General features: G+C 50.6%; 1 protein-coding gene across 1 annotated transcript in view; it reads left to right on the top strand.

Moving 5' to 3' along the window:
* Positions 1-638: 638 nt before the first annotated feature.
* Positions 639-26414, top strand: part of SERPINE3 (serpin family E member 3) — a 30690-nt gene continuing 4914 nt past the window's right edge. The window contains exons 1-7 of the mRNA XM_068165268.1: positions 639-993; positions 7973-8270; positions 11334-11567; positions 13013-13210; positions 16273-16471; positions 19768-19868; positions 25169-25255. Of these exons, the coding sequence (XP_068021369.1) occupies positions 8012-8270; positions 11334-11567; positions 13013-13210; positions 16273-16471; positions 19768-19868; positions 25169-25255 (1078 nt within the window). The 5' untranslated portion in view covers positions 639-993; positions 7973-8011. The remainder of the gene's footprint in view (positions 994-7972; positions 8271-11333; positions 11568-13012; positions 13211-16272; positions 16472-19767; positions 19869-25168; positions 25256-26414) is intronic.

The raw sequence follows: 26414 nt of genomic DNA, 5'->3' as shown, positions 1-26414 counted from the left end.
GGATAGGATAGGATAGGATAGGATAGGATAGGATAGGATAGGATAGGATAGGATAGGATAGGATAGGATAGGATAGGATAGGATAGGAGAAGAGGAGGCTCAGGGGAGACCTTATTGCTCTCTCCAACTCCCTGAAGGGAAGTTGTAGACAGGCAGAGGTTGGTCTCTTCTCCTACGCAGCCAGCACCAGAACAAGAGGACACAGTCTCAGGCTGCACCAGGGGAGGTTCAAGCTGGAGGTCAGGAGGAAGTTCTACACAGAGAGAGAGATTGCCCATTGGAATGGGCTGCCTGGGGAGGTGGTGGAGTCACCATCCCTGGAGGTGTGCAGGAGGAGACTTGCTGGGGTGCTTGGTGCCATGGGTTAGTTGTTTAGGTGGTGTTGGATGATAGGTTGGACTTGATGATCTTGAAGGTCTCTTCCAACCTGGTCTGGTTCTGTTCTATCCTATCCTATCCTATCCTATCCTATCCTATCCTATCCTATCCTATCCTATCCTATCCTATCCTATCCTATCCTATCCTATCCTAAATAAACTTTACCTACCTGGGGGAAAATATTCTCTTGTCACTGTGGTTTGCCAGCCCTTCTGAATTCTGCCTGTTGAAAGCTGCTTCATGGGAATGGTCACCACCAGACAGGAGAGTGACCTGATTTGGCTTCTTAGCCAGCCTGCCATGTGGAAACTTGGGTCACTGCAGCAGTGTTGTGATGTTAACCTCATTTCAACCTAGTAAAAAGAGGAACTACTGTTTGCTTTGCTTTGCTTTGCTTTCCACCTCAGTTCTGCCCACCTCAGAAGGCATCAGGCAACAATTTAGACATCCCAAAGCCTGCAGCTTGAAAGCAGGAGTTGCTCACAGCACTTGCTAACTCTTGTCAGCTTACTGCCCACCTCAGGCTGGAGTTGCTGCCTCTGCCTGTCTCAAAACTGCCTCTCCACACAGTTCAGGGATCATTTACTCCAGGACTCATCCCAAAAGTTCCCCATGGTAGGTCCTGCCCCAAGCCTCGACCCCACACAGTCCTGGCATCACCAAGGGCCCCTGCATTCCTTTGGGCATCTCTGAGGGTGCAAAGCTCCAGTCCTCAGTGCCATGCTGTAAAAGCACTGCTCTGCTTTCCCACTCAAGGTGTTAGCAAAAGATGAAAATGAGGCCACAAAAGCCCATATGTGTGACTCAGAGCCACAGAGGCTGCACTGCACCAGGCAGCAAACACTGTGCACTTTGGTCTCTGCTCTGGACCCTCTGCTGCTCAGCCTGCAGCCTCAGGCACGAAGAGCAACTCCAGCTGTGAGAGCTGCCAAAAAGCCTTACCACTGCTACCAGTACTGCTTTCCACCTGGAGCTGGGCAGGAGGGTGTGAATGGAGCACTCCCCACTGCTGTGCTTGCCAGTTCTCTGCTCCCCATCTGCACTGGGCAGGATGGGAGCCAGAACCTGCTGCAACCCCTGTGCAAAAAGCAAGCCCTCTGAGCGCAGATCTGCAGCAGAGCACCTTGCCAGACTCAGTGGCTGGGGGCTGCTGCAGGATGAAGCACCTCTGTGGGGTTCTGTACCCTGTGTCCTCCCCACTTGGGCCTGGCTGGACAGGCACTGGCACTGAGGTCGTCTCTTCGTAGTATCACAGTATCACAGTATCACTCAGGGTGGGAAGGGACCACAAGGATCATCTAGTTCCAACCCCCCTGCCATGGGCAGGGACACCCCACACTACATCAGCCTGGCCACAGCCTCAGCCAGCCTGGCCTTAAACACCTCCAGGGACAGGGCCCCAACCACCTCCCTGCACAACCCATTCCAGGGCTTCACCACTCTCATGGGGAAGAACTTCCTCCTCCCCTCCAGCCTCAATCTCCCCACCTCCAGCTTCATTCCATTCCCCCTAGTCCTATCACTACCTGAGATCCTAAGCAGTCCCTCCCCAGCCTTCCTGTAGCCCCCTTCAGATCCTGGAAGGCCACAATGAGGTCACCTGGGAGCCTTCTCTTCTCCAGACTGAACAGCCCCAACTCCTTCAGTCTGTCCTCACAGGAGAGGTGCTCCAGCCCTCTGCTCATCCTCCTGGCCCTGCTCTGGACACCTTCCAGCACCTCCACATCCCTCTTGCAATAGGGGCTGCAGAACTCATGCCCTGAGGAGTGGTTTGCTGCCATGACAGTGCATGGGGTTTGGGCTTAGGTGCTACCACGGGGTCAGCTGGCTGGCTTTCCCTTTGATAGACCCCCACAGGAATTATTCACCTCCTTGGACTTCTCTCTGAAGTCAATCCTCTACAGTGGTCATCCCTTGAAGAGCCAGGTCTTGTTCTCATGCCCCAGTGGGAGGCAGAGGCAGTGCTGGCTATTGCATGGCATGTGGAGAGCAGTAAGCAAATCCACTTGACCTTGCTCAGCTGGGTGCTTTGTGCCTCTGCAGCCAGCTCCCTCCCTGCAGAATCAGCTCTGTACAGAATGGTGATGCACATTTTTCTCATCCTGAAATTCAGCAAAAGATTCTCCCTGATGGAGCAAATGTGTTGGGATCTTGCAGTGCAGGCTCTCTCCTGGAGGAAAGATGTAAGCAGGAAGGAAGCTGGCTTGGACTCAATTTCATTTCCCCAGGGTTGTATCTCTCAAAGGGAGCAAGCACACAAACCCCAGATGCAGATGGAAGGCTCAGTTCTGTGCCCATCTATGGCGGGGGAAATGTTCAGTAACCCTGCTGGCACCAGGGCTGTGCTAGAGCAAAAGGAAGGCTGCTGGAGGCTGACCTGACACAGAAAAGCAAGCAAGAGAGCTCTGAAGACAAAAACCTGTTTCTCACCTGGTGCCTTCATCTGTTTCTCTTCTGGCCTTTTTCTAGGCCAAATTCTGTGCTAGATTGTTGCATAAAGTCTGAGCAGCAGGAGCCCAGACTGGCCAGAGCCCCAAAGTAGAGCTGCTCCCCCTTTCCCCTCTGCAGCCACACCCAGACAAGGCTCAGTTTTATCAGAACACAGAAGAATAAATCAGAGGAGACCCCCAGTTTCCTGGGAGCAGCATGCTCGGGGACAAAAGGCTTCCAAAGAAACCTCCCTCTGCCCACAGTGCCCACACAGGCTGTGCCATTCCCCCTGGCTTCTCATTTCATTACTGTGACTTTGAGCTGCTCCAGAGTTGAAAGAGCTTCCTCATTTCCTCCACGAGGCCACCTCCATGGCAGCTCAGCCCTGAGTCTGTCTTCCACAGTTAAGAAGGCCTCTGTGCCCCAGAGGAGCATCCCAGCCTGCCCTCCACCAGCAGCTCCCCAGGTTATCCAGGACCCAAGTTGATGTCGATGGTTTACATTCACAGTCCTCTGGCTGAGAACAGAATCTGGGCCATGGAAACCTGAAGATGATATTCTGGAGAAGAGTTGTCTCTGGTCATCTCTCCTTCCTTCACCTGTTCCTTCTCCTCCTGCATATTTTTTCACAGCAAACTTTGAAGAGCCACCCATGATGGTCTCTGTGAGTGCTGAGCTGTAAGGGATGCTGCAGTGGAGGTGTTCAGGAGGAGACTTGGCAGGGAGCTTGGTGCCATGGGTTAGTTGATTAGGTGGTGTTGGGTGATAGGTTGGACACAATGATCTTGAAGGTCTCTTCCAACCTGGTCTATTATATTCCATTCCATTCCATTCCGTTCCATTCCATTCCATTCCGTTCCGTTCCATTCCATTCCATTCCATTCCATTCCATTCCATTCCATTCCATTCCATTCCATTCCATTCCACTCTATTCTACTCTACTCTACTCTATTCTGTTCTGTTCTATTCTATTCTATTCTATTCTATTCTATTCTATTCTATTCTATTCTATTCTATTCTATTCTATCACAACAGTCACACAGGAGGACATGGAGCATCCATACAGCAACAGCACTGGCACTCCACAGATGCAAAGAGAATCTCATCCATTGGTGAAAGTTGCTGCTTCTGTCCTCTCTTCTGCACCAGTTTTGCTCCCTGTTTGGTGGTTTGCTCACACATAGAGGAAGGTTTTTGCTGTTTTCTTCCTCAGAGTGCTGCAAATGGCACCAGAACAAGAGGACACAGTCTCAAGCTGTGCCAGGGGAGGTTTAGACTGGATGTTAGGAAGAAATTCTTCCCAGCAAGAGAGATTGGCCCTTGGAATGTGCTGCCCAGGGAGGTGGTGGAGTCACCATCACTGGAGGTGTTCAGGAGGAGACTTGATGGGGTGCTTGGTGCCATGGGTTAGTTGATTAGATGGTGTTGGGTGACAGGTTGGACTGGATGATCTCTGAGGTCTTTTCCAACCTGGTCTATCCTATTCTATTCTATTCTAGTCTAGTCTAGTCTATTCTACTCTACTCTGCTCTACTCTACTCTACTCTGCTCTACTCTATTCTATTTTCTCCAACCATCCTGGCTCTGTGCCTTGCCTCACTTCCCTCTCTGGCAGGCTAAGTGACCTCAATGTCAAGAAGCATTTCTCAGAATACTTCTGTCCCTCCCTGTCTTTGAAGCAATACCTTGCAGACCAATCAGCTGCATTCCCTTCCATATGCATTTCCAGTCAAAAATGATTGCCAGCAAACCTATCAGTGCTTTCCCCAGTGCCTTGTGGTGCACAGCTAGATAAGACCCAAGGTGGGATGTGATGCCTAAACCAGGGCACAGGCAAGTTTAAAGAGTCTAAAAATCCCCACTAAAAACCCTGGGGGTAAAAAAGAGACTGTGTGGCTCCTTCTCCACAGTGGTCTAATCCTAACCTCATTTGGTTTGCAGGCCCTGGGGCCACAAACTACCCTTGCTTGGACTGCTGAAGCTTCAGGCTCCCCAGACTCATTTGGCAAAGTTTTCTGAGTTACCCCCAACACAGCATCAGCTTCCCCTCAGCCATCCAGCTCTCAGCTTTGGATCCCAGTTTAGGGAAGAGAAAGTTAGAACTTAGGCTGCTCAGCTGAAGAGGCAGGGGAATTTTGGGTCTGGCCTGGATCAGGCTAAACATTCATAGCCTTCCCCCCTGGTACTTATAGAGTAGAGTAGAGTAGAGTAGAGTAGAGTAGAGTAGAGTAGAGTAGAGTAGAATAGAATAGAGTAGAATAGAATAGAATAGAATAGAATAGAATAGAATAGAATAGAATAGAATAGAATAGAACAGAATAGAATTAACCAGGTTGGAAAAGACCTCAGAGATCATCAAGTCCAACCTGTCACCCAACACCACCTAATCATCTAACCCATGGCACCAAGCACCCCATCAAGTCTCCTCCTAAACACCTCCAGTGATGGTGACTCCATCACCTCCCTGGGCAGCACATCCCAATGGCCAATCTCTCTTGCTGGGAAGAACTTCTTCCTCACCTCCAGCCTAAACTTCCCCTGGTGCAGCCTGAGACTGTGTCCTCTTGTTCTGGTGCTGGTTGCCTGGGAGAAGAGACCAACCTCCCCCTGGCTGCAACCTCCCTTCAGGGAGTTGTAGAGAGCAAGAAGGTCTCCCCTGAGCCTCCTCTTCTCCAGGCTAAGCAACCCCAGCTCCCTCAGCCTCTCCTCACAGGGCTGTGCTCCAGACCCCTCCCCAGCTTTGTTGCCCTTCTCTGGACACCTTCCAGCATCTCAACATCTTTCCTAACCTGAGGGGCCCAGAACTGGACACAGGACTCAAGGTGTGGCCTGAGTAATGCTGAGCACAGGGCACAATGACCTCCCTGCTCCTGCTGGCCACACTGTTCCTGATGCAGGCCAGGATGCCATTGGCCCCCTTGGCCACCTGGGCACACTGCAGGCTCATGTTCAGCCTACCATCAATCAGCACCCCAAGGTCCCTCTGCCTGGCTGCTCTCAGCCACTCTGACCCCAGCCTGTAGCACTGCCTGGGGTTGCTGTGGCCAATGTGCAGCACCTGGCACTTGGATGTGTCCAGTCTTAGTTGTTCTTAGTTGCATCAGGAATGCCTGGATGCTGTAAGGTAGCTCAGTAGACATGAAGCCAAACTCTCAAGGATCAGTGAGCTGCAGTTTCACACACATTCTGTGGACAGGTTTTGGTGCTGTCACGTGAGGAATGCCTTGAGCAGCCACGACTGCTTTCAAAGCTGCCACTACCACAGGTCTTCTGCAATCTCTTCCTCATCCAGCCTCCTCCAAGGGCAGCTCTCTGTTGCTTCTTTCCTCCTGGGAACTAAAGAGTGAACTGCAACCTTGCTGTTTGGGATGGCATTAGACAGAAAAAAAGGGAAAAGGCAAATAAAGACATCTTAATTGCATGGGATTTCTGAGCAAGGTTTCAAAGTGGGGGGGAAAAAAGTAGCTGTGTGTGCCTGGTACACAGAGAGCCCTTTCTCTTCCCCTTTGTGGCAGAGGAATCAATGGAATTCATCTAATAGAGAGAGGGGGGTGGGAAGAGAGATAGGAGATGCCTTGCTCGGTACCAGCAGGTCACAAGTTTCCTGAGGCTCAAGCAGGGCTTGCTAGGAAGCTGCTGACTCTATCTCCATGTGTACCTTTTTGTTCCTTGCCTTGGATTTGCTGGTCAGTGGCATGCTGCTTTGCCTGGCTCTCCATGGAGCTTGTAGCCTACAGGAATTTGGGCAGAGTGGTACAGACATCGCCGACAGAGACCCTGGTCCCTGACTATCCCTTTAAATGCAGTCTCATGACTTGGTCCTTGCTCCACTACCTATTAAAGAAGGAGGCAAGGCGTGCATAGACAGCTCCCACTCAGGCACCCAGGAGGACACAGAGGGGCAAGACAATTGACCAGAGCTAACTGTGAGTAAATAAGAGGCATTAGAGGTGCTCTCTAGAGCAAAGGGCACGGAGAAAGATTTGTAGGCAGTCCTGGAGTGAAAGAAGCTGCAGTGTGTTTTAGAACACTTTTGCTCCAGTGGTAGAACTCTGTGGGGGGAAAAAAAAGCTGTTCTGTCATGTTAGCCTTGTTCCTGTCAGTATGGCTCCAAGGGTCTCTTTAAGCTCACATTGACCAGTGCTTGCTTCCCCACAGCAATCCAAAGCAGTGCTATTGTCCTGCAAGCACCACAGCCTCTTGCAGTACAACAGTTGGGCTTGGTGGGGTTTATCCTACTGGAATAAATTGCATAGGAGTAATATCTAAGGGCAAATTTGAAACCAGCCTCCTGCAAGCTTGGATCTAAAGCCCAGCCTTGAGTCTCCGGTGTGTGGCCAGCAGGGCAAGGGAGGTGATCCTCCCCCTCTGCTCAGCTCTGCTGAGACCCCACCTGGAGTCCTGCCTCCAGTTCTGGAGCCCCTATTGCAAGAGGGATCTGGAGGTGCTGGAAGGTGTCCAGAGCAGGGCCAGGAGGATGATCAGAGGGCTGGAGCTGCTCTGCTATGAGGACAGACTGAAGGAGTTGGGGCTGTTCAGTCTGGAGAAGAGAAGGCTCCCAGGTGACCTCATTGTGGCCTTCCAGGATCTGAAGGGGGCTACAGGAAGGCTGGGGAGGGACTGCTCAGGATCTCAGGCAGTGACAGGACTAGGGGGAATGGAATGAAGCTGGAGGTGGGGAGATTGAGGCTGGAGGTGAGGAGGAAGTTCTTCCCCATGAGAGTGGTGAAGCCCTGGAATGGGTTGTGCAGGGAGGTGGTTGGGGCCCTGTCCCTGGAGGTGTTTAAGGCCAGGCTGGCTGAGGCTGTGGCCAGGCTGATGTAGTGTGGGGTGTCCCTGCCCATGGCAGGGGGGCTGGAGCTGGCTGATCCTTGTGGTCCCTTCCAACCCTGACTGATTCTATGATACTGTGAGACTATGAACATCTGTGCAGGCAGCTAACCTTCTAACCAAGATATTCTCTGTCTCCATGCACTGTAGTGGCCAACTGCCTCATACAGGTACAGCATGCTGGGAGATGCAGTTCTTGTTAGCCATCAGCATGTCCTCACATCCAGGGTAGACCTGGGCAAGTATTTTAGCCTTGATAATGCAGATGATGACACTGCTAGGAAGAGCAAGTGCCTCTGCCAGCTCAGCCTGTGTCTGTTTTCACTACCTGCAGGTATAGTTATCTGGTGGAGAGTGCTCCCAGCTCACCTTCATGCTGCCCATTTTCTCCTCTGTGTTCATCCTCTCTGCTTGCTGCCTGACCAAAGGAAACTGCATCTCCTATGATGAGCTGAAAGAGCTGAAGACTCAATTTGCCATCACCCTCTACCAGCACCTATCTGAAGCAGAGAACAGGAGCAATCTGGTAGTCTCTCCAGCAAGTGTGGCTATTTCTTTGGAGCTGCTGCAGTTTGGAGCTCAAGGAAATACCTTTGAGGAGCTGCAGAAGGCCTTAGGATACAACATTCATGGTAAGGTACTGCTGGAAAGAAACATTTCTTGTCTGACATATTGCAGTAGGTTCATGCCTCTCCTAAGGGCACAGCCACTGCTCACACCACACTGAACTTCTGTCTCCTCTCTCACTGCAAGGTTTACCTTTGGAGTGTTGTCTCCATCTTTGATAGCCAAGTATCAGTGGGACACAGAAAGCTCCAAGGAGTATTTGATGCACATTGCTGTTTCTCTTTTTTCCCCCTTGATCAGTGTTTACTCTTTCACTGCACCAAGACACAACTGCATCTACTACATTTCAGTTTAGGAAGGACATTGAGACACTTGAACGAGTCCAGAGAAGGGCAACAAGGCTGGGGAGGGGTCTGGAGCACAGCCCTGTGAGGAGAGGCTGAGGGAGCTGGGGTTGCTTAGCCTGGAGAAGAGAGGGGGCTCAGGGGAGACCTTCTTGCTCTCTCCAACTCCCTGAAGGGAGGTTGTAGACAGGTGGGGGTTGGTTTCTTCTCCCAGACAACCAGCACCAGAACAGGAGGACACAGTCTCAAGCTGTGCCAGGGGAGGTTTAGGCTGGAGGTGAGGAGAAAGTTCTTCACTGAGAGAGTTGTTTGTCATTGGGATGTGCTGCCCAGGGAGGTGGTGGAGTCCCCATCCCTGGAGGCGTTCAAGAGGGGATTGGATGTGGCACTTGGTGCCATGGTCTAGTCATGAGGTCTGTGGTGGCAGGTTGGACTGGATGATCTTTGAGGTCTCTTCCAACCTTGGTGATACTTGTGATCTAGAAAAGCTATTTGCATGAGCAGCAGAACTGCTCCTGATGTCCCAGAGGTTCAGTGTCCATTGTGCCCTGGCCTCACCTTTGTCCTCTGCAGGGAAGTGCCATGCAGGGGGAAGTCATTTGCTCTCTTATCCCATTAAGCAATGTTATGAAGCTGTTAGACACTGAGTTATCTTTCAGACTCTGCACCTTTTTCTTACGCTGTTACAACTGCCCAAAGAGATGAGAAGTTATTAGGAGAGGACTGGCAGAGAGAGAGAGAGACACTGACAGATGGGTGGTGCCATTGCCTCTCTCCCTGGAAGCAGGCTAAGGTGAAGACTCACTGGGAATCTGGAAGGGCTATGGGAAAGGCAGATGTCTTTAAACCCAACACTAAGTCAGCTGAATGGAAGGATGCTGTTTTCATGTTAGCTCTGGGTTGTCCTACCACCTCCCTTCATGTGCCAACAACTACTTTACATTATGGGCATAATGTTTATGGAAAGCAGATGGCTGCCTCAGCTTCAGCATTTGCAGCTTGCATTCAGGACTTCTGCACAGAGGTGACAGTGCTGTTTCTTACCATGAAACTTACCTCCAGCATGTGAAGACTAAAGATAAAGCCTACAGCAGCTTCACCTTCTCGGGCTGCAACCTGCCTTGGTCACCATTTGCTGAGCTGTAGAGCACTGAGATTCAAAACCAGCCCAGCAGGAAGAGCCAGCTGTGGCTGCTTACAAACACAGCTGCATGTGCTGACACTGGGACAGTGCATCTAGGTGAGGAGCAGCTGAGGGAATGAAGTTTTGCCTGTAAGGCTCTTGCTTCACTCTGTTAAATTCAGCAGGGTGATTTTAAACCACACAAATGCACACAGGGATTACCATACCCTGGCACCTCCAGACATCAGGGGCTCAGTTACTGAGAAAGAGGAGGCTCAGGGGAGGCCTTCTTGCCCTCTACATCTACCTGAAGGGAGGTTGTAGCCAGGTGGGGGGTGGTCTCTTCTCCCAGGCAACCAGCACCAGAACAAGAGGACACAGTCTCAAGCTGTGCCAGGGGAGGTTTAGGCTGGAGGTTAGGAAGAAGTTCTTCATAGAGAGATTGGCCACTGGAATGTGCTGCCCAGGGAGGTGGTGGAGTCACCATTGCTGGAGGTGTTTAGGAAGAGCCTGGATGGGGTGCTTGGTGCCATGGCTTAGTTGATCAGATGGTGTTGGGTGATAGGTTGGGCTCAATGACCTCTGAGGTCTTTTCCAACCTGATTGATTCTATGAAAGAACCTTAAGAATAATATTGCTCAGTGAAATTAAGACACAGATCAACAGCCCAAAACAACCCAATGAGAAGTGCAGAGATTGTCAGACCCCTGCCAGCTCTGTTGTGCTGCCTCGCTTCTCACATGGCTCATCATACCCTGCAGGCATTTCATCTCTGTTTGGGTTGTCTGTGGCACAATCCACATCAGCTTTGGCTTTCAGCACTGGTAATGCATGAATGTGAAAATAGAGTAGGATGCCTTTGGTTACAATAGCAATATTTCCAGTGATGGAGAAGGAAACTACTTCCTCAGATGGAGAGGAGAGGAGAGGAGAGGAGAGGAGAGGAGAGGAGAGGAGAGGAGAGGAGAGGTTAGGAGAGGAGAGGAGAGGAGAGGAGAGGAGAGGAGAGGTTAGGAGAGGAGAGGAGAGGAGAGGATATCTCTCTTGCTGGGAAGAACTTCTTCCTAACATCCAGCCTAAACCTCCCCTGGCACAGCTTGAGACTGTGTCCTCTTGTTCTGGTGCTGCTTGCCTGGGAGAAAAGACCAACCCCCACCTGGCTGCAACCTCCCTTCAGGGAGTTGGAGAGAGCAAGAAGGTCTCCCCTGAGCCTCCTCCTCTCCAGGCTAAGCAACCCCAGCTCCCTCAGCCTCTCCTCACAGGGCTGTGCTCCAGACCCCTCCCCAGCTTTGTTGCCCTTCTCTGGACACCTTCCAGCAACTCAACCTCCTTCCTAAACTGAGGGGCCCAGAACTGGACACAGGACTCAAGGTGTGGCCTGACCAGTGCAGCGTCCAGGGGCAGAATGACCTCCCTGCTCCTGCTGGCCACACTCTTCCTGCTGCAGGCCAGGGAGTACCCACAGTCAAGAGTGTTTCTGTTGTCATAGTGTTTTCTGCTGTCACAGTGTTCTAACTTTCAGAGGACATCAGTGTCAGCTCTGGAGTCTGGAGCTCCCGAGCCCTGGTGCAGTCTCTGCTGTCCTGAGCCCTGGTGCAGTCTCAGCTGTCCTGAGCCTTACCACAGTATCTGCAGCTTCTCCCTTCTCTCTCACTCTGCAGATCAAGGTGTGCAGGAGCTCTTGCACTCGATGTACAGAGGAGTGAGTGACTCCAGCCAAGGCACAGTGGTTCAGCTGGCATGCTCCTTCCTCATGGACACGGGGGTGCAGCTCTCACCCAGCTTCGCTGCACAAGCTGCACGCTGGGCAAACAGCAGCCTGCAGCACACCAACTTCACTGACCCCAACAGCACTGCAGCTCAGGTGCAGGAGTGGCTCACTGATAAGCTTGGAGGTAACACAGCAACACACTGTACCCTTAGCATGATGACACAACCTGCATTTAGCCAGCTATAAAGTCATGGCTTTGGCCACCACTCTGCGTTGTCCAAACCAAGGCTGGGAGCTAGGAAATGTGATTCTTGTGCTAAAGACATCTCTAACAGTACCACAGTATCACAGCATCAGTCAGGGTTGGAAGGGACCACAAGGATCAGCTAGTTCCAACCCCCCTGCCATGGGCAGGGACACCCCACACTAGATCAGCCTGGCCTAGGAAAGAGAAGGAATAGGTCTGGTTTTGCAAGCATGAGTTTGGAGGATCAAGATGGTAACCACTTGGCCTTGCTCCTGCCTGGTTTCAAGTGGCAACCCTCTGCAGCAGTTTCAGTGTTAAGGATGAGCAGCCAAATTCCCCAGGGACTGAGCTCTCTGTGTTGAATGCTTCCATGCTGCTGCGTGGAACATGCAGGGCTGTAAGCTGAGCAGTCAAACCGTGAGTTTAAAGAGTCAAACCAGAGAATGGGATGGGATGGAATGGAATGGAATGGAATGGAATGGAATGGAATGGAATGGAATGGAATGGAATGGAATGGAAGAATAGAATAGAATAGAATAGAATAGAATAGAATAGAATAGAATAGAATAGAATAGAATAGAATAGAATAGAATAGAATAGAATTAACCAGGTTGGAAGAGACCTTCGAGATCATCAAGTCCAACCTCTCACCCAACACCATCTAATCAACTCAACCATGGCACCAAGTGCCTCATCCAGGCTCTTCCTGAACACCTCCAGTGATGGTGACTCCACCACCTCCCTGGGCAGCACATCCCAATGGCCAATCTCTCCCTCCAGCCTAAACTTCCCCTGGCACAGCTTGAGACTGTGTCCTCTTGTTCTGGTGCTGCTTGCCTGGGAGAAGAGACCAACCCCCACCTGGCTACAACCTCCCTTCAGGGAGTTGTAGAGAGCAAGAAGGTCTCCCCTGAGCCTCCTCTTCTCCAGGCTAAGCAACCCCAGCTCCCTCAGCCTCTCCTCACAGGGCTGTGCTCCAGACCCCTCCCCAGCTTTGTTGCCCTTCTCTGGACACCTTCCAGTATCTCAACATCTTTCCTAAACTGAGGGGCCCAGAACTGGACACAGGACTCAAGGTGTGGCCTAACCAGTGCAGTGTACAGGGGAGGTTCAGGCTGGAGATGAGGAGAAAGTTGTTTAAAGAAAGAGAGATTGGCCATTGGAATGTGCTGCCCAGGGAGGTAGAGGAGTCACCATCCCTGGAGGTGTTCAAGAGGGGATTGGATGTGGCACTTGGTGCCATGGTTTAATTACTCATGAGGTGTTGGGTGACAGGTTGGACTTGATGATCTCTGAGGTCTTTTCCAACCTTATTGATTCTATGATTCTGTGGTCCTATGGTTCTCTGATTCTCTCCCCCCCCCCGCATCTTCTCCCCACAGACAGGGAGGTGCGCGGCATGCTGCTGGAGAGTGCCGGGTCACCGCTCAGCCAGGTTGCCTTGCTGAGCACCATGTTCTTCAAAAGCAGGTGGCAAAAGAAGTTTCCCTTCATGGACACCCAGCTGCTGCCTTTCACCACAGCAGAGGGCTCAACCCTGAAAGTGCCCACAATGCATCACACAGCTGAAGTGAACTACGGTAACAGTCCTTGCTCCAGACCTGCTCTGTTGCACATCATGGAACTGTTTGATTTGTCTCCACAGCTGCTGCACTGAGATGTGGGAAGGCTGAGAAGGAAGAATGACAGGAGAAGGGAACAACAGAGACTGGAGGGACCTTGGTGTAGAAAGTCCTTTACAGTAACAGGAGATTGTTATTCAAAGCTGCCAGATGAACATGAGCCAGCAGTGTGAGCAGGTGGCCAAGAAGGGCCAATGACATCCTGGCCTGCATCAGGAGCAGTGTGGCCAGCAGGAGCAGGGAGGTCATTCTGCCCTGTGCTCAGCACTGGTTAGGCCACACCTTGAGTCCTGTGTCCAGTTCTGGACCCCTCAATTTAAGAAGGACATTGAGACAATTGGAAGTGTCCAGAGAAGGGCAACAAGGCTGGGGAGGGGTCTGGAGCACAGCCCTGTGAGGAGAGGCTGAGGGAGCTGCGGTTGCTTAGCCTGGAGAGGAGGAGGCTCAGGGGAGACCTTCTTGCTGTCTGCAACTCCCTGAAGGGAGGTTGTAGCCAGGTGGGGGTTGGTCTCTTCTCCCAGGCAGCCAGCACCAGAACAAGAGGACACAGTCTCAGGCTGCGCCAGGGGAGGTTTAGGCTGGAGATGAGGAGAAAGTTTTTTACAGAAAGAGAGATTGGCCATTGGGATGTGCTGCCCAGGGAGGTGGTGGAGTCACCATCCCTGGAGGTGTTCAAGAGGGGATTGGATGTGGCACTTGGAGCCATGGTTTGGTTGATCAGGAGGTGTTAGGTATTGGGTGATAGGTTGGACCTGATGACCTCAAAGGTCTTCTCCAACCTGGCTAATTCTGTTCTATCTGCTCTGAAACGTGTGAACTCTCTGCAGCTGGACAGGCTTGTGAGGAAGGCTGCAATGGCAGGGATCATCCTGAGGCTGCTGATTGTCAGGTTTGACAGAGCCAGTTCAGGCTTTACCACTGGAAATGCCAGAAACACTTCAACACTCACTTGTGAGACATTAACACAGCAGAGAGGTTTGCTACAGCAAAACAGGTGCAGGAGATAACCTTCCTTCATTCTCAAAGGATAGCAGCTGCCTGCCATTGGGATTAAAACACAGAGCAAGAAAGATTAGCTGTGGCCTGCTGTTGATCCCAGCATTTACAACAGAGTTTATCCTTTTAACATGGCCACACAGAGCAAATCAGCTTGGGAACAGCTAACACTGCTCCAAGAAAATGTCAGCATTGCTATTTACATAAACCTTAGGAGCACTGCAGCTGTTTCACAGGTTCATTTTTGCAGCAGTCTGTTAACTGTCCCTGAATGCTGATGTAGCATGGGCAACTCTTAGGGGACACTCAAAAGCAGTTTGAGTTAGGAACACTAAACATTCTGACTCAGTGATCTCAAGCCTTTGATTTGGAATGGAATGGAATGGAATGGAATGGAATGGAATGGAATGGAATGGAATGGAATGGAATGGAATAGAATAGAATAGACTAGACTAGACTAGACTAGACTAGACTAGAATAGAATAGAATAGAATAGAATAGAATAGAATAGAATAGAATAGAATAGAATAGAATAGAATAGAATAGAATAGAATAGAATAGACCAGACGAGACCAGGCTGGAAGAGACCTTCAAGATCATTGTGTCCAACCCATCAACCAATCCAACACCACCTAAACAACTAACCCATGGCACCAAGCACCCCAGGAAGTCTCCTCCTAAACACCTCCAGGGATGGTGACTCCACCACCTCCCCAGGCAGCCCATTCCAATGGGCAATCACTCTCTCTGTGTAGAACTTCTTCCTAACATCCAGCCTAAACCTCCCCTGGCACAGCCTGAGACTGTGTCCTCTTGTTCTGGTGCTGGCTGCCTGGGAGAAGAGACCAACCTCTTCTTGTCTACAACCTCCCTTCAGGGAGTCTTGTCTGGTCAAAGTGATCAAGGTGCTGGGAAGTGTTTTTAAGAGTGCAGTTACTTCACCATGTTGCATGGTGGGAGGCCTAAGCTAACATTCTAATCTAGCAGGATAAGTTTGAGGCATCCTATTCCTTGGCAAATATTTAGGTATTATCATCATGAGTTCCCTGTGTTTTGTTATTTACAACCATTGACTCAAAAAGTAGGAATGGAATGGGATGGAATGGAATGGAATGGAATGGAATGGAATGGGATGGGATGGAATGGGATGGGATGGGATGGAATGGAATGGAATGGAATGGAATGGAATGGAATGGAATGGAATGGGATGGGATGGGATGGGATGGGATGGGATGGAATGTGATGGGATGGGATGGAATGGAATGGGATGGGATGGAATGGGATGGGATGGGATGGGATGGGATGGGATGGGATGGGATGGAATGGGATGGGATGGAATGGAATGGAATGGAATGGAATGAATGGGATGGGATGGGATGGGATGGAATGGAATGGAATGGAATGGAATGGAATGGAATGGAATGGAATGGAATAACGTGATTTGTGTTAAAAGCATAAGATTCAGAGTGCACTAAGATTAAGGGTGAGAAGCTTGCAAGGGAAAGCTGCACGTTTTGCAGGCTTACAGCCTGGTTAATTGGAGACAGCACATCCCAATGGCCAATCTCTCTTTCTGGGAAGAACTTCTTCCTAACCTCCAGCCTAAACCTCTCCTGGTGCAGCTTGAGACAAGTTGCAAGTGAATAACTCATCATTGCCATTACTGCAAAACATTTACCTGCTCTCTCTTCACCTAGCTGTAGTAGTTGTATCCTCAAGGGTACAGGGGAGGTTTAGGACAGATGTTAGGAAGAAGTTCTTCCCAGCAAGAGAGATTGGCCATTGGGATGTGCTGCCCAGGGAGGTGGTGGAGTCACCATCCCTGGAGGTGTTTAGGAAGAGATTGGATGGGGTGCTTGGTGCCATGGTTGAGTTGATCAGATGGTGTTGGGTGATAGGTTGGACTTGATGATCTTGAAGGTCTCTTCCAACCTGGTTAATTCTATTCTATTCTATTCTATTCTATTCTATTCTATTCTATTCTATTCTATTCTATTCTAAGACCTGTATTTCCCCACCCACAGGCCAGTTCCAGACTGCAGCTCTCAAGAATTTCAGTGTGGTCGAGCTACCTTACCTGGGAGAGAAACTCAGCATGTTCCTAGTGCTTCCCAGCCACAAAGGAACATCTTTGTCCCAGATTGAGTCTCACCTTTCTGCCAAAACCATAACCCTCTGGGCCAATAGCTTGAAGAGAACAAAGATGGACATCTTTCTTCCCAGGTAAGCAAAATGTCAGTGCTATGAGACAGCTTCCCTACTGCAGCTGTCAGAACTCTGTGTAGCAGTGCTGAGGGAAGCAATGTGTGAGGCAAAATCAAATGGGATGCTTTTGGCTCTGTTACTCATCACACCATCAGGAAGGCTCCAACACTTCCCTAAGAGATGAAGATGTGAGCTGGGGTTGCCAAAGCTTTCTGGTATGCCCCATGCTGACTTTAATCCCAAAGTATTTCAGCTAAGAGCAAGTGCAGGGTCCTGCATCTGGGTGGAGGCAATCCCAGGCAAAAATCCAGGCTGGGCAGGGACTGGCTGGAAAGCAGCCCTGAGGAGAGAGACTTGGGGGTGCTGGTGGACAAAAAGCTCAACAGGAGCTCTCAGTGTGCACTTGCAGCCCGCAAAGCCAATCAGATCCTGGGCTGCATCAGGAGAAGTGTGGCCAGCAGGGCAAGGGAGGTGATCCTCCCCCTCTGCTCAGCTCTGCTGAGACCCCACCTGGAGTCCTGCCTCCAGTTCTGGAGCCCCTATTACAAGAGGGATGTGGAGGTGCTGGAAGGTGTCCAGAGCATGGCCAGGAGGATGAGCAGAGGGCTGGAGCACCTCTCCTGTGAGGACAGACTGAAGGAGTTGGGGCTGTTCAGTCTGGAGAAGAGAAGGCTCCCAGGTGACCTCATTGTGGCCTTCCAGGATCTGCAGGGGGCTCCAGGAAGGCTGGGGAGGGACTGCTCAGGATCTCAGGGAGTGATAGGACTGGGGGGAATGGAATGAAGCTGGAGGTGGGGAGATTGAGGCTGGAGGTGAGGAGGAAGTTCTTCCCCATGAGAGTGGTGAAGCCCTGGAATGGGTTGTGCAGGGAGGTGGTTGGGGCCCCGTCCCTGGGGGTGTTTAAGGCCAGGCTGGCTGAGGCTGTGGCCAGGCTGATGTAGTGTGGGGTGTCCCTGCCCATGGCAGGGGGTTGGAACTGTCTGATCCTTGTGGTGCCTTCCAACCCTGAATGAAACTATGAAACTATGAAACCTTCTAGCCTTTAGTTAAAATTTGTTTAGGGTCCAACCATCCTTTAAGGATCTGAAGGAGAGAAATCCTCCTGGCCCTTTGCAAGGCTCCATTCTCCTCTTTGCCTGAGGAAGGATGAAGACAAAACCTTGCAAATCCCTGCAGTGGCTTTATTGCTGCATTTTGTTTACACATTTTCCAAACAACCTGGGCCCCCCTACCAGTGGGATCCAACTTGCTGAGCACAGAGCAAGTTGGAGCCATCTGTTTTCCACAGCAGTCATTTCCCATCGTTAGCAAATGCATGGATCCTAGAATCACTCCCTGTCAGCTGTTCAGTGAAACTGCAGAGCAGGAGGAATCAGTGCAGAGGAGCCTGGTGTGGCTTGTACCTGTGATGTGGATCAGCAAGGAAGGCCTTCATTCCTCAGCCCCTACAATGCATTCCTCAAGCCAGGGAAGCACTGAAAAGCCATTTGTACATTAATGTTCCTCTTCTCCAAGCTAATCTTTAGCCACTGGTCCCAGGTGACTGCAACTGGCCAGTGTGGTCTCCATCCATAAGAAAGGTCAGATGGAGGAACCTGGAAACTCCAGGCCTGGCAGCCTGAGCTCAGTGCCAGGGAAAGTGATGGAGCAGATGATCCTGGGGGCAATAACTGCGCACCTGAAGGGTGGCCAAGGGCTCAGGTCCAGCTAGCATGGATTCAGGAAGGGCAGATCCTGCCTGACCAACCTGATCTCCTTCTATGATCAGGTGACTGCCTGGTGGACATGGGAAGGCTGTGGATGTGGTCTGCCTGGACTTCAGCAAGGCCTTTGACACCATCCCCCATAGCAAACTGCTGGCTAAGCTGTCAGCTTGAGGCTTGGACCATTACACTCTGTGCTGGGTTAGGAACTGGCTGGAGGCTGAGCCCAGAGAGTGGTGGTGAATGGTGCCACAGCCAGCTGGCAGCCAGGCACCAGTGGTGTGCCCCAGGGATCAGTGCTGGGCCCTGTGCTCTTTAACATCTTCATTGATGATCTGGATGAGGGGGTAGAGTCAGTCATCAGCAAGTTTGCAGATGACACCAAGTTAGGAGCAGATGTTGGTCAGTTAGAGGGCAGAAGGGCTCTGCAGAGGGACCTCGACCGACTGGACAGATGGGCAGAGGCCAACAGGATGGCATTCAACAAGTCCAAGTGCCAGGGGCTGCACTTTGGCCACAGCAACCCCAGGCAGAGCTACAGGCTGGGGTCAGAGTGGCTGAGAGCTGCCAACCAGAGAGGGACCTGGGGGTGCTGATCGACAGCCGCCTGAACATGAGCCAGCAGTGTGCCCAGGTGGCCAAGAAGGCCAATGGCATCCTGGCCTGCATCAGGAAGAGTGTGGCCAGCAGGAGCAGGGAGGTCATAGTGCCCCTGTACACTGCTCTGGTTAGGCTGCACCTTGAGTCCTCTGTCCAGTTCTGGGCCCCTCAGTTTAGGAAGACTTGAAGGTGTCCAGAGAAGGGCAACAAAGCTGGGGAGAGGCCTTGAGCACAGCCCTGTGAGGAGAGGCTGAGGGAGCTGGGATTGTTTAGCCTGGAGAGGAGGAGGCTCAGGGGAGACCTCATTGCTCCTACCTGAAAGGTGGTTGTAGCCAGGAAGGGGTTGGTCTCTTCTCCCAGGCAAGCAGCACCAGAACAAGAGGACACAGTCTCAAGCTGTGCCAGGGGAGGTTTAGACTCGAGGTGAGGAGGAAGTTCTTCCCAGAGAGAGTGATTGCCCATTGGAATGTGCTGCCCAGGGAGGTGGTGGAGTCACCATCCCTGGAGGTGTTCAAGAGGGGATTGGATGTGGCACTTGGTGTCATGGTTTAGTCATGAGGTCTGTGGTGACAGGTTGGACTCGATGATCCTAGAGGTCATTTCCAGCCTCAGTGATACTGTGATGCTGTGACACTACTGTGACACTGTTTCAATGGGGTCCTTGCTGCGGCCCAAAAGGTTGTTGAAAAAGAGAACACTTGCAAAGATGCAGAGTTTGTGGATCATGCAGAGTGAGAGGCAGTCTGACTGCAAGAGGTGGAGGTGACCTCATCCTGAGGTGAAGATGAGCTGCTGTTCAGCAAAGCAGACTTCACCAGGGCTGCTGTTCAGCAAAGCAGACTTCACCAGGGCTGCTGTTCAGCAAAGCAGACTTCACTGGCTGGAACGCTCTGGCTTTACACAGAAATGGATGAAATGCAAAGGCCTGATTTAAATTCTACCTGCTCCACCTTTCATCTCTACAGAAGTACAAACCCTGCACTGAAACAAAGCCTATCATGTTAATTTCAGGTTCAGTGTTCACAGCCTTTTTGACCTAAGGACAGCTTTTTCTGCCTTGGGAATTAGAGATGCATTTGATCCCACTGCTGCTGATTTCAGAGGCATTTCAGGTAAGAGGCTTGGCTGAATGAAAAATGATCAGTGAGCCAACAGCTGCAGGCTTAACATTTGAATGACTCATTAGACCTGGGCCTGTGAACTGATTGTACAAGCTGTGCCAGGGGAAGTTTAGGCTGGAGGTGAGGAGAAAGTTCTTCACCGAGAGAGTTGTTGGCCATTGGAATGTGCTGCCCAGGGAGGTGGTGGAGTCACCATCCCTGGAGGTGTTCAAGAGGGGATTGGATGTGGCACTTGGTGCCACGGTCTAGTCATGAGGTCTGTGGTGACAGCTTGGACTCGATGATCTTTGAGGTCTCTTCCAACCTTAGTGAGCCTGTGAGACTGTGATGCTGTGATGCTTCTTCTTCTGTGAAACTCTATAACCCAGTTCCCATTTCTACATCTCAAGAGGAGTATTTGAGGTGTATTTGTGGTGGTGGTTGTTCATTTGGCTTTGTTTCAGTGGGACAGAGCAGGGACCAGGCACACACACCTTTGTCCAACAGCATCGAGCAGTGATGCAGTTACTGCTGCTCCAGCCAAATGCCAAGGGACTGGAATCTTGGAGTCCCCATCCCTGGAGGTGTTCAAGAGGGGATTGGAAGTGGCACTCGGTGCCATGGTCTGGTCATGAGGTCTGTGGTGACAGCTTGGACTCGATGATCCTCAAGGTCTCTTCCACCCTTGGTGATACTGTGATAGAATGGAATGGAATGGAATGGAATGGAATGGAATGGAATGGAATGGAATAGAATAGAATAGAATAGAATAGAATAGAATAGAATAGAATAGAATAGAATAGAATAGAATAGAATAGAATAGTTTATAGTTTCATAGTTTCATTCAGGGTTGGAAGGGACCACAAGGATCATCTAGTTCCAACCCCCCTGCCATGGGCAGGGACACCCCACACTAGATCAGGCTGGACAGAGCCTCATCCAGCCTGCTCTTAAACACCCCCAGGGACGGGGCCTCGACCACCTCCCTGGACAACCCATTCCAGGGTTTCACCACTCTCATGGTGAAGAACCTCCTCCTCACATCCAGCCTGAATCTCCCCACCTCCAGCTTCATTCCGTTCCCCCTAGTCCTATCACTACCTGATATCCTGAGAAGTCCTTCCCCAGCCTTCCTGTAGCCCCCTTCAGATACTGGAAGGCCACAATTAGGTCTCCTCGGAGCCTTCTCTTCTGCAGACTGTACAGCCCCAACTCCTTCAGTCTGTCCTCACAGGAGAGGTGCTCCAGCCCTCTGATCATCCTCGTGGCCCTTCTCTGGACACCTTCCAGCACCTCCACATCCCTCTTGTAATAGGGGCTCCAGAACTGGACACAGTACTCCAGGTGGGGTCTCACCAGGGCTGAGCAGAGGGGGAGGATCACCTCCCTCGACCTGCTGGCCACACTTCTCCTGCTGCAGCCCAGGATCTGATTGGCTTTGTGGGCTGCAAGTGCACATTGAGAGCTCATGTTGAGCTTTTTGTCCACCAGCACCCCCAAGTCTCTCTCCTCAGGGCTATCCTCCAGCCAGTCCCTGCCCAGCCTGTATTTGTGCCTGGGATTGCCTCGACCCAGATGCAGGACCCTGCCCTTGGTCTTATTGAACTTCATGAGGTTGGCCTGTGCCCACCTCTCCAGCCTGTCAAGGTCCCTCTGGATGGCCTCCCTTCCCTCCAGCGTGTCTGCTGCACCACACAGCTTGGTGTCATCAGCAAACCTGCTGAGGGTGCACTCAATGCCACTGTCCATGTCCCCCACAAAGATGTTGAATAAGATAGGTCCCAGGACTGATCCCTGAGGGACTCTGCTTGTCCCTGGCCTCCACTGGGACATGGAGCCATTGACAGCCACTCTTTGGGTGCGGCCATCAAGCCAGTTCCTTATCCATCTAGTGGTCACCCATCACACCCATGTGTCACCAGTTTGGAGACCAGGATGTGGTGTGGGACAGTGTCGAAGGCTTTGCTCAGGCCCAGGTAAACGACATCAGTTGCTCGCCCCTCAGCTATTAATTTTGTCACCTGCTCATAGAAGGCCACCAGGTTGGTCAGGCAGGATTTGCCCTTGGCCAAGCCATGCTGACTGTTCCCAATCACCTCTTCACTATTCTTTTGAGCCAGTAGTGACTCCAGGAGGATCTGCTCCATGATCTTTCCAGGCACAGAGGTGAGACTGACTGGCCTGGAGTTCCCTGGTTCCTCCTTCTTGCCCTTTTTGAAGATGGGGGCAATGTTTCCCCTTTTCCAGTCTGTGGGGACTTCACCAGACTGCCAGGACTTTTGAAATATAATAGAGAGGGGTTTAGCAACCTCCTCTGCCAGTTCTCTCAGCACCCGTGGGTGTAACCCGTCGGGTCCCATGGACTTGAACACTTTCAGGTTCTTCAGATGATCACGAACCTGATCTGCACTTACAATGGGCAGTTCTTCCTCCCTGTCCCTGGCTTTGACTTCCATAACATCTGGAGTGTGGCTAGAGGCCCTTGCAGTGAAGACTGAGGTAAAGAAGTTATTAAGTACCTCAGCCTTTTCCTCATCACAGGTGACCATGTCACCATTTTCTTTTCTGAGGGGGCCCACACCTTCCCTAGTCTTCTTCTTCCCATTAATATACCTGTAAAAGTTCTTAGTATTCCCTTTAATCTCCCTGGCTAGATTCAACTCAAACTCTGCTTTGGCTTTCCTAACCAGGACTCTTGCTGCTCGGGCAGCTTCCTTATCTCCCCCCTGTTCTACCTGTCCTTCCCTCCACTTCCTGTAGAGTTTCCTTTTAAGTCATAGTGTGTCCAGTAGCTCCTTGCCCATCCAGGCAGGCCTCCTAGCATTCTTACCTGCTTTTCTCTTTGTTGGTACACAGAGCTCCTGGACACAGAGGAGGTGGTCCTTGAATACTGACCAGCTGTCCTGGGTCCCTCTTCCCTCCAGGGCTTTGTCCCATGACACTTTGGCTAGCAGATCCCTGAAGCCATCAAAATCTGCATGCCTAAAGTCTAGGGTCGTGAGCTTGGAATACTTCCTCCTGATTGCCCTGAGGATGTTAAATTCAACTGCTTCATGGTCACTGCAGCCAAGGCCGTCTATGAGCCTCACATTGCTTACCAGCCCTTCCCTGTTGGTGAGAACAAGGTCCAGCATAGCACCATTTCTTGTTGGTTCCTCCACCATTTGGAGGAGGAAGTTGTCTTCTATGCAGTCCAGGAACATCCTGGATTGCTGGTGCCTTGCTGTGTTGTCCCTCCAGCAGATGTCCGGGTGGTTGAAATCACCCATGAGGACCAGGGCTTGTGACCTGGAAGCTGCTTCTATTTGCCTATGGAGGGCCTCATCTGCTTGGATCTGCTGGTCAGGTGGCCTGTAGGAGACCCCCACAGTAATATCTTCTTCCCCTGTCCTGCCTTTAATTTTGACCCATACACTCTCAACTGGCTTATCATCCCTCCCCAGTTGGAGCTCCACTGATTCCAACTGGCTATTGACATAGAGGGCAACACCTCCTCCTCTCCTTCCCTGCCTATCCTTCCTAAAGAGTTTATACCCATCTATGCCTACATCCCAGTCATGGGATTCATCCCACCAAGTTTCAGTAACAGCCACTATGTCGTGGCATCCCAGCAGCACAGTGGCCCTTAACTCATCCTGTTTGTTGCCCAAGCTGCGCGCATTCGCATAGAAGCACTTCAGCTGGGCTGGCCCTGTCCTCCTCTTGTGCCAAATCCCCTCGGTTTCCACAGAATGTCCTGGTGGATCATTCGTGGCTTGTCTCAGGGTAGCAAGTTGAGAGCCCTTACCAGCTCTCCTTCTCTCTACTGCTGGTGAGCTGCCCCTCTGTTTGTCACCAGCCAGCAGGAGACTATAAACCCCTTCCCCCTTCAAATCTAGTTTAAAGCCCTATCAATGAGCCCTGCCAATTCCTGCCCCAGGATTCTTATCCCCCTCTGGGACAAGTGTGTCCCATGAGTTGTTTTCAGCTCAGGTGCCTTGAAAACCAATCCATGATTGTGGAACCCAAAGCCCTGTCGATGGCACCAGCCCCTGAGCCATGAATTGATCTGTTGGCCCTTCCTCAGTGTGTCCTCATCCATTGCTGACGTTAGAGGGATGGCAGAGAACACGACTTGAGCCCCTGATCCCTTTAGCATTTGCCCTAAGGTTCTGAAGTCTTTCTTAATAGATTGTGAGCCTCTCATTGTTACATCGTCACTGCCCACCTGAAAGACCAGCAGTGGGTAGTAGTCCGAAGGACTCACGAGGTTGGGAATTCTATCTACAACATCTTTTACTTGGGCACCAGGGAGGCAGCTGACCGCTCTATGAAATGGGTCTGGTCTGCATATTGGGCCCTCTGTTCCCCTCAGTAGGGAGTCTCCTATGACGATGACCCTGCGAGGTTTCTTTTCTGGGTAAGTTTTGATGGCTGGCCTGAGGCAACCTGTCATTGGTGCAGCTTCTGACCTTCTTGGGTCCTCGACCTTACCAATGACCTGTTCCTCCTGCAGAGCCTCATACCTGTTCTGTAACTGCACTGGAGGCAGCGTGCTGCTCACAGGAGCAGACTTCCTTTGTTTGCATTTCTTCCGTCGGGCAGAGACCTGTTCCCAACTAACCAGGTTGGAAGAGACCTTCAAGATCATTGTGTCCAACCTATCATCCAACACCACCTAATCAACTAACCCATGGCACCAAGCACCCCATCAAGTCTCCTCCTGAACAGAATAGAATAGAATAGAATAGAATAGAATAGAATAGAATAGAATAGAATAGAATAGAATAGAATAGAATAGAATAGAATAGAATAGAATAGAATAGAATAGAATAGAATAGAATAGAATAGAATTAACCAGGTTGGAAGAGACCTTTGAGATCATCCAGTCCAACCTATCACCCAACACCATCTAATCAACTCAACCACAGCACCAAGTGCCTCATCCAGGCTCTTCCTAATCACCTCCAGCAATGGTGACTCCACCACCTCCCTGGGCAGCACATCCCAATGGCCAATCTCTCTTGCTGGGAAGAACTTCTTGCTAACCTCCAGCCTAAACCTCCCCTGGCACAGCTTGAGACTGTGTCCTACCCAACCTTTGGTGTAGTTCTGTTAGTCACTGAATTAGTTAGCTGTTAAGTATTTGAGCCAGGCTTCTGATCCTTAGATTCTGCAGGGCTGGGGTGGGGGGAAGTAAAAGCACTCTGAATGTAAGACAAGCTAAAAGCTGTCCATGATGGCAAGCAAATGTTCACCAGTAGCTATTAGTGTTACTTTTCCTGGATGTTTTGGGGGGGTTGTATGTTTTTGGTGGGTTTTTTGTTTTGCAGAGCAAGACAGCCTTTATATTTCAGAAGCTATTCACAAAGCAGAGATTGAAATAACAGAAGATGGTACCAAGGCATCAGGAGCTACAGGTAAATCAAATACACAGACTCTGCTTCTTACTTCTGCATCTTCTCCCTGCAGAAACAACTCCTAGCCTTTTAGTAAAGAAAACAAAGCAAGGCACCATTTAAATGCAGGCCTACAAGAAATCCTCACTTTTAACACACTCCTGCTTTACCTTTGCAATTGTTCATTACAAACTCTCTACATGGTTTTCTCTCAGACCAACACTGAAAGGCTCAAGTCAAAACCAGGCTTAGCAGAGCAGGGAAGATGGATTTGTACAAAGCACAAACCACTCCTGTGCCTGGGGGTGGAATCTGTTTGCTCTGATCGTAAAAGCGAAGAATTAGAAAGAAGAAAAACAGAACCACAACAGAACAACTTTACTAACCCTTGGTCTGCAGCTCCTGAACTGTTCCATGGTTTGTGTCTCTCAAGATAGAGGAGAAGGATAGGATAGGATAGGGTAGGAGAGGAAAGGGTAGGATAGGAAAGGGTAGGATAGGATAGGATAGGATAGGATAGGATAGGGTAGGGTAGGGTAGGATAGGATAGAGTAGGATAGGATAGGATAGGATAGGATAGGATAAGATAGGATAGGGTAGGGAAGGGTAGAATAGAATAGAATAGAATAGAATAGAATAGAATAGAATAGAATAGAATAGAATAGAATAGAATAGAATAGAATAGAATAGAGTAGAGTAGAGTAGAGTAGAGTAGAGTAGAATAGAATAGAATAGACCTAACCAGGTTGGAAAAGACCTTTGAGATCATCCAGTCCAACCTACCACCCAACACCATCTAATCAACTCAACCATGGCACCAACTGCCTCATCCAGGCTCTTCCTAAACACCTCCAGGGATGGTGAGTCCACTACCTCCCTGGGCAGCACATCCCAATGGCCAATCTCTCTTCCTCACATCCTGCCTAATGTATTTGATAGCACTGAAGGCAATAATAGGAAAGTTTTGTCTTCTTGAAGCTGAAGACAGACTTGTTTCTTATGTGCTTTGAAGCATGGGTGACAGGTTGGACTTGATGATCTTTGAGGTCTTTTCCAACCTTATTGATTCTATGATGATGATGATGATGATGACTTTCATGTGCAGGACTTTCTGCTAATGGATCATTTCCCTGTGAGCAGCTGGGGTTGGCTAAATGAGGAGATTCAGGATAGAACCTCA

This window comes from Melanerpes formicivorus, unplaced genomic scaffold (genome assembly GCF_026170545.1).
Source record: "Melanerpes formicivorus ecotype bairdi unplaced genomic scaffold, bMelFor1.0.p_v2 SCAF_87, whole genome shotgun sequence".
Lineage (NCBI taxonomy): Eukaryota > Metazoa > Chordata > Aves > Piciformes > Picidae > Melanerpes > Melanerpes formicivorus.
Note: the sequence above shows the minus strand (reverse complement) of the source record. Positions and strands in the feature narration are given on the sequence as shown.